This window comes from Leuciscus leuciscus, assembly GCF_965113295.1.
Source record: "Leuciscus leuciscus genome assembly, chromosome: 17".
NCBI lineage: Eukaryota > Metazoa > Chordata > Actinopteri > Cypriniformes > Leuciscidae > Leuciscus > Leuciscus leuciscus.
Genome location: NC_138741.1, coordinates 20,645,880 through 20,661,070, shown reverse-complemented (window position 1 = coordinate 20,661,070; position 15,191 = coordinate 20,645,880). Strand labels below are relative to the sequence as shown.

General features: G+C 34.5%; 1 protein-coding gene across 1 annotated transcript in view; it reads right to left on the bottom strand.

Moving 5' to 3' along the window:
* sorcs3b (sortilin related VPS10 domain containing receptor 3b) overlaps nt 1–15,191 on the bottom strand; it is a 50,441-nt gene that overhangs the window by 29,285 nt on the left and 5,965 nt on the right. The window contains exon 2 of the mRNA XM_082143953.1: nt 1,806–1,873. Coding sequence (XP_082000079.1) covers nt 1,806–1,873 — 68 coding nt within the window. The remainder of the gene's footprint in view (nt 1–1,805; nt 1,874–15,191) is intronic.

The window sequence follows — 15,191 nt, the reverse complement described above, 5'->3', positions numbered from 1 at the left end:
CAAAAACTTTAATAATTAATAATTAAATAAATGACTCAAATAAAAAAATGATCAGCTCAACATCTTTGAAACTGAAATCCCAGTTGGAAGTTCCAACGTGACTGAACGATACAGTGCAGAAGCATAAAAGTAAAGGGAGTATATTATTCTAGTAAGAACCAGTTAGCCATTCAAAAATGTAGGGTCTAGGGTTTTTAAATTTAATTAAAGGTACTTTAAATCGCAGTGAACTGTAGATTTCACTGGGAGCCATTTTAATGGATAAAATAGTTTGGATGTGAGAAACAACCCAGTTGGGAAGGGAATATTTCAGACCCTCTCAGACAGCCAGACAGAAATGCACTGCTGCAGTCTAATCTGAAACTTAAAAAAGCATACCAAAGTATGAAGAGCTTCTCACAACTTGTAAAAGGATAGAAAAAAAATGTCTTATGAATAGTGAAGGTTTATAAATGAGTAAACGATTGTTCTCTATGAAGTGAAGTCGAAATTAATGGGGGAAAAAAATCTAAACGTGAGGTGCCAGAATGTACAGTCAGTGCTTTCTTTCTCTATGGATAAGCCTGCTTTACACAGTTACCTTGCAATTCTTTTCTTTCCATTGTCTACACACTATGACAAAGAGAGAGAGAGAGAGAGAGAGCCGGGTCATGGTACAGAGCGTCCCAGGAGGAGACAAGGATTAAGTACTTTACCCAGGGGCATATCAGCAATGGTCAGTGAAAGTGCTTCTGAGCAGTATTTCATCACAGATCTTTGCCATTCATATAGTCCGGTGTACTTGCCACTAACATACTTGTGGCTAATGCAAGAATGTGTGTTGATTTGTAATGGGCTAGAAGAGTAATACTAATTCCACAGTGTTATCAGATCATTTAATTCAGGCTGGGTCAGCAGTGCTGCAGCAGTTAGAAGGTTCACCCCTATTTAAAGAATGCAAGCTTTGTGTTCCTGCCCTTTTCCTAGCACTGATATAAAATTTCCCCTGTGCTCTCATTATACAGTAAACAACTGAGTAAAAAATGCTGAAAAAAAGTAAAAACTTGCCACATACCCATGAGGAATGGCAAACTTTACACACGGTTGGTGTACAACACATGATTCTGTATTTCCATGCATTTATGATGAGCTGTTCCTTGTGTAAAAGAAGTGTGCTTGATTCTATTTAATGCGCATTTGTAGTGTACTTTAAATCTTTAAAGTGTATTTTTTTAAACTGTACTTTCAGATAATATAATATTAACTAAATAAAAGTCCACTCAAGTACTCTTGAGTACAATTTCATGGCTATTTCTTAACACACTTAAATACACTTTTAAAAAGTGCACTGTAATAATGTCAAAATTGTTTTGATAATAATTTGTCATTCTTTAAAGTAGTACACTTGATGTTTTGACTAACATACTAAAGCACAACTATATTTTATAATTATATAACAATATATTGAACTGTCGTGAACATTTGATATTACATTTCAAGTTAATATATATTATATGTACTGAACAGTTACTTCAAATGTACAATTAAAAATACATGTTAATTCATGACATATAAGTTTCAGTAGAAATGGCATTAAAGTAAACTTCATTTAATTGCAATTAACATGCAAATAAGTGTCTAAAACATTCACTTTGTACTCAAGTATACTCTTTTAAAGTATATTATTATATTTACTTATTAGGTACTCTTATTAAAAGTATGCTAAAGTGTAGTTCATTTTTTATAAGGAGTATCAGAGCACTGATGGCCAAAGTACTCAGAGGAGTGAATAAACTCAGTATTTCCCTTCACAGAAAAGGCTTTACCTCCAGAGCGAACTCTCCGTCACGGTTCCCAGGTTAAAGTCGAACAGTTTTGTCAAAATCAGGATCACCTGAAAGAAAAACACGCAGACATTTAACAAATCACCAAGCAATCTCCATTTACACATTTCCCCAGCTACAGCACTCTTAATGTGCTACTTAAATGATAGAATGTCTGTCAGGCAGCCTCACAGTGATGGATGAGAGTAAATATCAGGTGTGAATTTTATTATCTTGAGATGACAGCAGAATAAGAGGCAATGCACTCAGAGCCAGGACAGCCTGATGGAGGTAATGATGATCAGGGGAAGAGAATAGCGAGAGAAAAAACCATGATGCTGTACACATACGCTAAAAACACAAACACGCTCAAGCTGTCAAATGTCACGCTGAAACGTGGCAGGTAAAAGCTTTGCTCTTCCCAACTGACAAAACATTCTGAGCACACACTCATAAACAACAGCGAACAAACAAGCATCTGTCTTTCCACTGTGAGTTTTTACCATAAAAAGAAAGGGATAGAGAGAGACTTTGAATCAAAAGAAGACAGTAAGTGGTCCCTTTGCGTCCGTGTCTGTGTGAGAACACAGTCTTCAGTATCGCGTCCACTCCACACACTAATGAATATTAGACTAAAAGGTCCAATATTTCATTTCACACTCCATGATTGTTCCCTAATGAGAGTTCAGTCAACAGGAGTATTGTCATTAACCTAAAAGAAAATCGAGTAATAATTCATGAAACGGATGCTGACGCAAACACGACTGTTATAGAAAAACCTATTACAACCTACCGGTAGTCTGTGACTTTACTAACACTGCTATACCGAGTCCTATGTTTGTGTATGCGTGTGTGAGCAACCTTCACTTTTCACGGCCCCACCTGTGACGGGACGGCTTCATCTCAGGTTAATTAACCAATCAGAAGAGGACAAACTATTAGCATATCCAAATACAGCATATCTGAAAGAGCAGGACCCCAGTCAAACTCACTCAGCTTCCTGAACCAGCAAAACCACCGTGATACTGGAACTAATTACATCTCTTTCTTGAAAGAGAGAGAGAGGGAGACCCGTGTCCATGGGGCTAAAAATGAATATTAATTTCAAAGTCGAGGTTTCTATTGTCCGTTTCTATGAGGTCAATAATATGTGCAGGGATGTAATGCAGATTTAATTACATTTGCATATAAATGGGGGGTTTGATCAGTTCATGTTCAAGCTAAGATCAGATTCAGTTTAAACATGAATGACTTACTGTCATATTACAGTCAATGTGCTGAGGTCTGATCAGTGGCTTTATTCTTCTAACCTCAAATACATGAAAAAGCTTCACCATTACATTCATCTTTTGTTCCTCTACCTTCTGTTCTCTCTGAAATAAATGTTTCATTACATGCGAAACATGTCAACATTGTTGAAGACTCAACATTCCTGTCTTTTTTTCAGCTAGAGCTGGCATGTCATAAAATCCGTATTACATGCTGAATCTTACAACTGAACATTTCCATTTCCATAATTTCCGTATCTATTTCATTTACTTTATTGCATTTTACCATGAAATATGATTATCTAAATTGCAGCTTATAGTGCTGTGTATGGCCATTTTGTTGTGCTCTGCGTGATACCATGGAAACAACTCCTGCAAAGACCAATCAGTATCCACTGAAGGCTGCTCACTTGACAGTGACAACAAGTAGCAGTGAAATCAACAATAGTCGGAGTAAGAACATATGGTATAGTGCTACTAACATAGCTGATGAATCTTCCAGAGGAAGATGACAATACTTTTTACAGCTTTTGTGACTGAAATGGCAAGACAAATCACTTTAAGAACTATTTTATTTCCCCAAAATGGATGTTTACTCTGTTGCCTACGAACATTAAAAAACAGTATGAACAAGGGCTGTAACAATATATCATGTCACAATATATTGCAATACAAAAATGCAACAATATGTATCGTGGATAGTGACAATCTGTATTGTGTATAGTTCACCCAAAATAAAAAAAATGACTGTGTGAGAAAACTATTCAAGTTTACGGAGTTTTAGTGTCAGTACTACATTAAACTACTATATACAATGTTGAATATAATGTATAATAATGCAATGGGGGGAAATTTGTGGGTCCTCATAATGCCAAATGTCTTATGTTTCTAGTAAAAAGTGGCCTACATTATTTTAAATATACTGTATCTAGTCAGTGACAGAGTGCAAGCATAATCGTCTAAAATAATTCTGTATTTTCAGCTTCAGAATCATGAACATTTTTATTCTGGTGTCAATATTGTCCTCTGCTTTGGATTACCAACACTAAACCCAAGCCTATTAATTTCCACCTAGGGGTGGGCGATATGGCAAAAATATAATATCACGATTATTTTCAGGAAAATCATGATTCACGATTTTATCATGATTCTTTTTCATGTTGGTTTTACTATTTTGCAAATGACTGAGCTTTACAGCCAAACTAATGTCCCTATTTTAAAAACAAAGCCTAACAAGGTAACAAAATATAAAATAAAAAAAGAATGGCAGACATTTAGGCCAAAGTGGCGAAGATAAAAATCTTTGTCATTATTTTCTTTATTAAAAGATAAGAACAAAGATAGACATTACATATACACAACATATAATATACAAATGAAATAAACTGCTTTATTTTTTCAGCTACAGTAGGTGCATTTAACAGAAGCCTTCAAGAAAGAAATTAAATGAACAAATATAAAAGTAAAACACTCCATAGTCTTCACTGTAAAAATTACACATTGATACTTATTAAAGCTACGATTATGTGTCTCAGACACTGGCACCGACATGAACACCAGCATGGACACCGGCACGGACACAGGCACGGGCATGGACATGGAAATGGCACAAACACCAGCACACTGACATCGGCACGGTCACCGACACTGGCACGGACATGGAAACGGCACGGAAATGGCACGGACACCGGCACGGACACCAGCACTGACATCGGCATGGCCACGGCCACCGGCATGGTCACCGGCACGGACTCGGACATGGAAACGGCACGGACACCGGCACAGACACCGGCTAAGGACACCCAAAGATACACATTACATATACACAACATATACAAATGAAATAAACAGTGCTTTTGTTTTTCAGCTACAGTAGGTGAATTTAACAGAAGCATTCAGGCAGAATTTAAATGAACAAATATAAAAATAAAACACTACATAGACTTCACTGTATAAATTATAAATTGATACTTATTAAAGCTACTATTAAAGTTCTCAGAGCAGTGAGTGGTTTTCTCTTTGTTTTTTGTTGTTTTATTAATAGGGATAGTTCCCCCAAAAATGAAAATTGTCATTATTTACTCGCTCATGTTGTTTTAAACCCAAATAAGCTTATTTCTTCTGTTGAAAATAAAAGTTATTTTATAGAATGTGGATAACCAAACAGTTGCTGGTCCCCAGTGACTTCCATAGTATATATTTTCCTACTGGGAGTCAAAGGGGCTGCAAATGTTTAGTTTGCCACATTCTTCAAAATATCTTCTTTTGTGTTCTCAAATATTTGCTTTGACTTTAGACATAACCAACTGTGATTATGTAAACCTTGTGTGTATTTGAGTGTATTAACCCAATAAGACTCGAAAGATAACTTAGTCCAGCAATCAGGCGCTGTTTGACAGGCTTTTAAGTGCATATGTGCACTTCGGGTGTATGCGCTCAAAAAAGCGCATGTTAGAACAGCGCATCAGCGGGCGAATGAAATGTTTAACCGGCAAGGCTTTAAAGCACATGCAAATAATTAACTTTTGTGAATTGCAGTATCCCGTGAGTTTAATCGTCCACAATCAAAAATCGTGATATCGCTCACCCCTATTTCCCCACCCCCCACTGTAATACTAAATGTAGCATTTTAATCAACAGTACATTTTTTGTTAATTATATACAATTATATAGTATCGTGAGTTTAGTCTCGTGATATGTATTGGATAGTGACATGAGGGTATCGTAACACCTCTAGTATGACTATCTAAAAGTGTACTGTATGTATGTATATATTCATATTGCACAAAAGACATTAGATGTACATAGTAAAAAACAAAAAAAAACATAAACAACATGATCTATGTTTATTGTTTTGAATTTAATATTAACCACGTTTTGCCTTTAAGTAGCCTGGAAGGTTATAAAGTCCACATTTTTAAACATTAAACACTAATAAACCTTTCATCTGGGGCCCAGTATTTTAAAATGTTTGAGTGAAATTACATGTGTGATTATATATTTAATTATAATAGAATGATTCAGTTTCATGTTTCAGTAGTATTCATTAAGATCTGAAATCCGTTCTGTTTATGTATTTTCATTTAGCCAAAATAACATGTAGCCAGTGGACTGAATAACAATGATGCTTAATTGGTCTTAATAGTCTTTTTAATCACAAGTAAATCGGTACAGAATCTGCGCCTGCAGAATTCCACAGAAACATTTGCAGATTTTTTGCAGAATTAAAACATACACACATTGCATGCTCATTCATTAAAGACTTTGGCTAATTTGATGGTTCTTTCAGAAACCAGTAAAAATGCAGTACTTTATGCTCAATTGAACATATTTTGCCATATTTTAATCAACTCTTTAGAGATCTGAAATCTGCATGTTTCCCCGCAAATAAAAAAAATGCAAATTCCTACATATTTGACCCATTAACCATAATATTCTTATTATTTACGGCAAAAACAACTGCACAACTAGCAGTAAAAGTGTTTCCTCATTGATTACAGTTTTCCAAGTGACCACCCTACTAATATTATTCTGTTTTATTTATGTTGTTGTGGACCATGACATTTTAAAGAAGACTCAAGGCTATGCTCAAAGAGGACCAGAAGCCTTTTAAAATCCACTCATGGGAAATCATGATACACTTGTAAACTTCAGCTTTTAAGCTGTAACTTTTTAAAAATGAAATAATACATAGAATGGGACAGGTTGACATTTTAAATCAATTTGTTGACTGAAAGTCTTACTTTCTCCATCTTTCTTTTGTAGCCATAGAATGTGGTATTCTTGCTTAGAGTAAGGCCTATGAGGTTTTCTAGTTCCCTGTAGCCACAGAACATAAAAAACGCCAGACTATGACAACACTCTTGATTTAACTACATGAACTGGGGGGTATGGCTGCATCAAAATACCAAAATTTTGGCTTCAGTACAATACCAGCCTCTGGCAACTCAACAAAATCAACATCTTAAGCATCGCATTAACAGCCTCAGGACACCACTGAAATGAAACCAAGCTCTGACTGTCAGATATATTCAAGTCAATATTTCGTGAGATTCAGTGTCAAAAATTAATAAATAATCTCATAGTTTCACCCAAAAATTAAGTGTTAGTTCACACACTAACCCCTGTTCACACACTGTTCCCTGTCAGAAAACAAATGGATAATTCAGTCAATTAAAATTTTAATTTAACAGAATTTATCAACTTGTTGCCTGCTGTGGTTGTTTTAATTCACATCCTTTCTAAAAATATGAGGTTTTTGGTTTAATATATTCTTAAGTTAGATAGACATAACAGTTTCAGGTTATGTTTTAGTGTTGGTGACATGTCCCACATTGTCCCACACAAACTTATAATCGTCCCACATTTGGTGTGTTTGATGGTGGTCACCCTAGATCCATGTCTTTTGTAAACAGAGTCGTAATCTACTTGCCTTCATTTTTCTATTTCTAAACTACAAAATGAAACAGCTATAATGTCAGATTTGAAACACAAATGCGTTATAAAAAAATAAAAAAAACATTTAATGAATCAAGTAACAATGCCTGAAATGCCAAACTATCCTAAAGAGCAGACCATTGTTGACTGAGCCAGGTAACGAAATGTGCTAAATTACTTTTTTAGTGCCAGTATAACAATCAACCCTATTGGAGAGTAAAACAGACTATAGAGGTTCATGATTCACCAGCAGGTTTTTTGAGGATTTTTTTTTTAATAAAATAACCTATAGCAATACCACCTGCATACCTGTGAGCAAACAGCGGCAATCTGGGATTGCACACACAACAAATCAAGTAAACATGAAGACCCATTTTAAGTGGTAATTTTGATGAAGCCGATAATTAAAACCGTTTCCGAAACCCTAAAGAACAAAATCACATTAACACGGGTAGATGATTAAAAAGTCTATATGTTCTGAAATGCACTCAAACACTCCGATGAAATCAATTAAAATGGTGAAATGAAATGGAACTACCTGCTCATTGTTCCAATGGTATTCCTACAGCTCAATGCTCTCCAAGTAAAGCACTGAACATTCTACAGAACCCATAGAACACTGAATTCTCCATTGCAATACTTTTTCTCGGCAGAGCAAAGAGGCACTTTCATTGCGATTCTGCTCTCAAAGGAGTCATGCAGCACATTGTGACTTTTGTTTCTCTCTGGTGGACTTCACAGCTCATATCTCAGTATTTTTGGCACTAATTTGTTTCTGTGTACTGTAATATACCCGCAGAGTTAGTGCCAAACTGAAATTTATGCTCACAATTTAAATAAAAAACAAAGGACGGGGGAATCTTTATTCTCTCATAAATCCAGTGATCATGAACAGACTGGGGTATAATATATCAGTTTAGCTCTAGTGGAATTGAAACAATCAGTTTCAATGTGTTCTTGGAGTGTGCTGAATATCAATCCAACATTCCTTACTTTTTCATTTTACCCTCTCTTTTCATTCCCTTTCATGGTGTTTCCTCCTCAATTTGTCTTCTATTGCTCTCTGAGTATCGTGTTTAGAAGCTGCCATATGAATCAATAAACCTCAAGGCATTAAAATATGTTGCAAAATGGAGGGAAGGGATGGAATGAAAAAGTAGAATTGATTTTTTTAAATGGTTTATTTTAATAAAAGACAGCTGTATTATTGTATGCTTCATATATCTGAATATAGTATTACAATAAAAAAGGTGGGGATGTTGAATGGAAGTATCATAAATTCAGCGGGAGTAATCAAATCTTAGTGCATGTTTGTGTCCAGTGGTTTATTTGGGGCTGTAGGGTCTCATACTCTAATGATAAACCATCAAGGTAAATGAAAGACTCTTTGTATTTTGTGTTTGCGACTATGTCAGAGTTCTCACAGCATCATTAGAACTGCAGACACTCATAGCATGAAATAGAGTTTATGGGGATAATATACACAATAGATGAATTTCAAGAATGAGTTTGCGCTTTGGGGCGAGAGGCATTTTCTCATCAGTCAAATAAGCGAAAGATGAGTGCTCTCACACACATACATACACACCTAGAAAAGGAGAATACTTATTCATATTTATGTTTTATTAATGCTCACTGCTTTGCCTTTGGAAAAACCACAAATCATTGCATAGCTCGATTCTGCCTCGCTGGAAATTTCAATCATTTTCACACACTTCTGGATCTTTTTTTGTGTTTATTCAACAGAAGGCCTGGGGGCCACACAGGACCATAATAAAACTCTGTACATTATCCCGCTCCTTAAACTTAATCCTCAAGTTCACATCTGCATATGAATATACATGTATGAATATAAATGACCTTCATAGATATCCCTCAGAGATGATCCTCACTTAGAGCGCAAGCAGGTGCACATTTCCGCACACATTCATACACAACACACATACACGCGTTGTGCACAAAGTTTCTGCTGAGGGCAGCAGCCTTCATAACGCTGCCAACAGCTGGGAGGTTTATTTTACTGCATGATATAAAAAGAAACCTTCATGTAAGCATACACATAAACACACACACACACATATATAAATCTTTATGTGTAACCAAACTTAGACATTTTGTGCATATGTTCAGTTATACGCCTTTATATTGTATTCTTGTGCTTGTACTTTTTGTTTAGTTTATTTTTGAGTGTTTCTCTAGATCTTCTACAGCTTAGAGAACTGGGCAAGTGTTTTGGTTGCAAAACTCCTTGAATCTTTAGTCATGTTCCATGCTCCATTTTTCAGACGAATTACTGGCACATGAGCTTCTGCCAACATACATACACAAACAAATCATAAAGCTAGTATGGGTATTGTGTTTTGCTATACTTATGATAGTGTATTCACAGATGTCCTCTTAAAACTCATTTTTGAGAAAGGTATCACGTGAAATAAACCTCCATATCTTAATTAAATTCAGAGCCGTTTCACTGTCAACAAACAACATACAGTGAGTTGAATTTCAATAAACATTAATACTAATGACAATAGTATTCCATATGCAAGGACTGCACACATGCATACTTTATGAAAAAAAGTACATAAATGTCAAGGGAAACCCATTAAGGGAAAACACATTAAACTGCCAGTAAGAACAAGTAAAATAAAATCCAAAATTTCGTTGACAGCTAAATAAATGCTTTATGAAAATATAGCTCTAACATCATCTGTCAAAAAAATATATATATATATATAACAAACACAAAGCTGAAAGGATTTTCCAAATGCGTGATTTACTAACGAAACTAAAATGAGAAACCACAAATAGTTTACCCAAGAAAGCTTAAGTAAACATATGAAAATACATCAATAATTCTCTAAATGTACTAACTTTAGACTAATGTACAATGTTTGTAAACTAAAGCATGTGATGTGACAGGACTCACAGGACAGCTTGTATGACTGAACAGGAATGTGTTTATTTCTTATACATTTAACCACCCATAAGAGCATTTTGATTATATATGTATATACTGACACAGACTTAAAATTACATTTCTTCGTGGGGCATTTCTAACGAAACACAGTGGACTAATATTGAACCCAGAGATCTGGACTGGAGTTATTGGTTTGTCAAGACTAAATAAGAATTAAAATGTTTCAAAACTATTCTATTTGCGTGTAGTTTGCATATAAGGTGGACTGGCACTAGCCTAATTTTTACAACAACAGAGTGAAGTCTTCACAATTGTACAATTTAGCTTAACATACAGTTCAGTGCATACCTGAAGACTTTATCTCACCTCATGTATAGATTATAGGTGTTCACTCTCTTTCTGCCCAATTGAACAACATTGAAACAATGAAACAACCCTTTCTGCCAACAACTGAATATTTCTTTTGACAACCACTGTGACATGCGACTGATTACAACAGACATTAATGTAGACTTGTTCTCCTCAGTTAAAAAAAAGTATATACGGCAATCATACAGCATTGGAATTTAATTTGGAACATTAAAAATATACAATTCATCATGCTGTTTTTAAAACAATGTATTGTTAAAACACTTACATGAATAAGTGCTTAAACAAGAATGCAGGTTTTACACTTCAGTGGAATGACCTTATTCGATTTTCATTGTAAGACCATTACAATGCGTAAATAAATGCACAATTTAGTTTAACAGAGAGACAAGTCAAAATGATTTTCTTAAAACAATCCAATTTTAGTCCTTTAGTCTTCAGACTAATGCCTTCAGTGACCATTTGATGTATAGGGGGTGTATCTGCATGTAAAAGAAAAAAGCAGTAAATAGAATCTGCTTTTAAAGAAGTAAGCCTTTTCTCCTTCACAAAATCAATGTGCTTTTGAGTGTTTCTTTGTCCACAAGAATAGGACTGTCTGTCCTGTGAGACCATGTCACCTCAAAGATAATAAAACCACTGAAGAACCCTATGAGATACAGGTCTCAACTATTCACCCATGCAGAGAAGGCCAATGCTAATCCAACACACAAGTAAGTGGTGCTGTCTTTAATGTAAAAAAAAAAAAAAAACATTTCTAGTGAAAAAACTTAAACAAAAACTAAACCAAACTGATGCATGAGCCAAGATAATCAAATTATATTGATATTAAACTATGGTGTTAGAGTTCTTCAGAAACACTTTACAATAAGTTCCATTAGTTAACATTAGTTGACTACATTAATTAACATGAACTAACATTGAAAAAATGTCTAAAGCATTCATTAATCTTAGTTAATGTTAATATATATTTCTAAAATTAAAACTTGTATCTTTTACCATTAATTAATGGACCTGAGGTGACATGAACTATAAATGAAAGCTGTATTTTTATTAACTTTAACAAGGGATAATAAATGCTGTAACAAATTAATTGCTCATTGTTGGTTAATGCATTAAAAAACTGTTAGCTAATGGGACCTTACTGTAGAGTGTTACCAGTTCTTCTATATATATAAAAAAAAATTATGTATTCTAAAAATGCAAAACTATAGTAAAAGATTTAGCCTAAATTACATTTGAAATTACTTTTGAATACAGGTTAAAAAAAGGAAACCACTTTAACTGGCTACTTAATATTTAAGCAATGCTTTTCATAAGGCGTACAATAGCTGAATTATAGACTGATATTGTAATGCTCCTAATTTAATCAAGTGAAATTATTTATTTTAAGGAAAATCAAAGTAAACTGCACCCCCTAATGGTTTTGTATTAGTGTAGAGTTACTTGTGTAACAAAGCCTACATGTAATATTTATCTATAGAGCATTTTAGTTTGTTTAAACAACAACAAAAATTACAGAGCAAGACTGACAATTTCCTCTATAATGACTGCTTGCAGCACATCAAATGAACAGTGAGCAAAAACAAATGTGAAGAAAAAAGGAAGAAAATCATTATTTATTTATTTTGCCTTCTAATAAAAAGTCAGATGTTAAAAGGATAAACAATGAGCTGTTTAGCTCCCTGAAAAACATGCTGTGAGATTATTGGTCCATATAAAGCGATAAATATTAATGGCTCCTCTCCACAAAATGTTAAAGAGAGGTGTTAGTCATTTTTAAAAGGATATAGCCTTTTAGAGGAGATTTATTTTTCAGACCTGACACAGAGCATTAGCACAAGCTGTCACTGGGGTTAAAGGGCTAGAAATATGAGTGAAAGTTTTGCCACTGAGGTAAAAATAGATTGAACTGAGCTGCCATCTGAACAAAGTCAAAACAAAGAGAATGAAGAAAAAAAAAAAAAAGGTTGCATCATTAGCATTAAAGACACCGAAGGGTTTTTACTTGACTTGAACATATCTCTGCTGCCTCTGAACACCGTTTCTGTGATGTCACTTCCTTTCTGTGGCAGAATTGGGTTATAATAGCCTGCTCTCTAAATTTTCTGTGACCTCTATGTTATGCTTTTTTTTTTCTTTCTTTTTTTTGATCTGACTTCCTTTGTTTTTTTTGGCTTCCTTTGCTCCTCTCTATGTCTTTCACAGCCGTTCTCCAGAGTCTGGATACCCACTCGACCTCCGCTGCCTCTGCCTTTAATTAAAAAGACAGAGAGACAAGCTGACTCTCTACAGACCAATAATTAGACACACACACGGACACACACAGGTCTCAAAGACATTCACACATCAGTGCCAAACACATATACACACACACACAATACCCAAGCACTCTTGCACACACAGAATCACACACACTCTCTCTAAAGACCAATGACAAATGCTCTCATCTCTCATCTCAGGTCACTTCTGACACTTGCTCTCTACATCCCTGGAAAGTGTACAATGACCACAATTAATCTGCATGCTCATTAATATTCAGTACTGAGACAAAGCCTGGATGGCTCATAATGAATAAATCCGTCACTGCGAATCCCATTGGAAGGAAAAACAGGTCACTGGTCTGCATACATTTGAATGTGAAGGGTACATGGGCGCTTTCACGTATCTTATTATTATTGAGCACATTTTATTATTGAGATATACAGTGGCCCCAAAAATGTATTTGGACACTTAATCAACTCTATGTGTCGAAAACGTCTCTATATAATGGCGTTTTTTTTAAAGAAATATAGTTTAAAAAATGTAAGCAAAAAATTTCACAAAAATAAGCTTGTTAAATTTTAAATCAATAAAGATCATTCAGAAAGAAGACCAAACTGACTTCATATATCCACTAAAATTGACCCAAATTGAAACTCAGGGGCAATATAAAATATAGCCTAGTTTATAAAATATATTGCATTCTTTTTTCGTTAACTAACTATTTTCATTAGCTAAATATTCTTATTTTTACTGTTACTTTAATGCATATTTAGTGATTTTGATTAGATAATCATCAAGCGCACTAAATTAAAGTCAAAGCATGCCAAGAAAATTAGAGTATATGCATGTGCCCTGTCAGCACATACAACTTCATCTGGGGGAAAAAAATCATAAATCTTACATGTAGTACATAAATCTCCATCACTCTTTATAGTCTAATATTATTAGCATTGCATAATTATTAATATAGATAGAATAAAAAAACACCACATGAGCATGATTTACCATTGAGTTACTTGTTCACTTTGACAAATGAAAAAAAAGAGAAGAGAGGTTATTTGAAGTCATTTAAGCAGTTTGTGCTTCATTTTCTTATTCATATATAATGTAAAATTTTCTAGTTATACTGTTTTTTTCTGGATTCTTTTGGGATTTGGGTTTATTGTGATTTTTGGTTGTAACTGCACCTGAGTTTTCATACATTTTGCACTTCTGTAGGCTCTGTCATGGCCTGTCACGGTATAAAGGGCTATAGAAAGACCAAGGACATATTTAGCACATTCATTGTACAGATTTTAAAAACTGTCACCTTATAAATCAGAAATATGATGTTCTTCCCACCTCTGAAAATCCATTTTTGGTCAACCTCGAATTTAAAGGGGTGGTTGAATATGATTTCACTTTTCTAACTTTAGTTAGTGTGTAATGTTGCTGTTTGAGCATAAACAACATCTGCAAAGTTACACTGCTCAAAGTTCAAAGCAAAGGAAGATATTTTCTTTTTAAAAAATTGCTTTTTAAGGACTACAACAAACAGCTGGTAGGGACGACACGACATTCTTCCCGGGTTAGTGACATCACGAACCCCCCGGGAACGTGATTTATAGATTATCAAGACAGAATATGCTAATCAATGACTAGAAGATACCTAAGATACATAAATTCATCAACTAACCATTGAGAAACGTTGTCTACATGTTGTCACTTCTTCTTGATTTAAATGACTGAATTGGCACAAAGTGTTGTACTGCAGTCCCATTTACAGAAGTGACAGTCAGAAATTTGAACTTGACTGAACTTATCATCACCACCACATTTGTGAGTTTCAGCAAATATTTGAGTGATGGAGTTTTGCAAATGTGTGCATATAGCAGGATAACCAAAAGAAGATCAAGAGTATCACACGTCTAATTATTTAGGTTTAAGGATGACTTTAAGGAACCATAATATTAAAAGATTTCCAAGCTTTACAACAATATTTTTTACAATGACAAAAGGAAGAATTTTTAATTGTAGATATTTATAATCCTTGGCTTCAGAAATGTTAAGAGTTGGGCTGTTTTTTTTCTTTTTTTTTCTTGAATTTGTCCATAAATCTCTGTGCTGAGCAAATGACAAATTATTTTAGCTTCA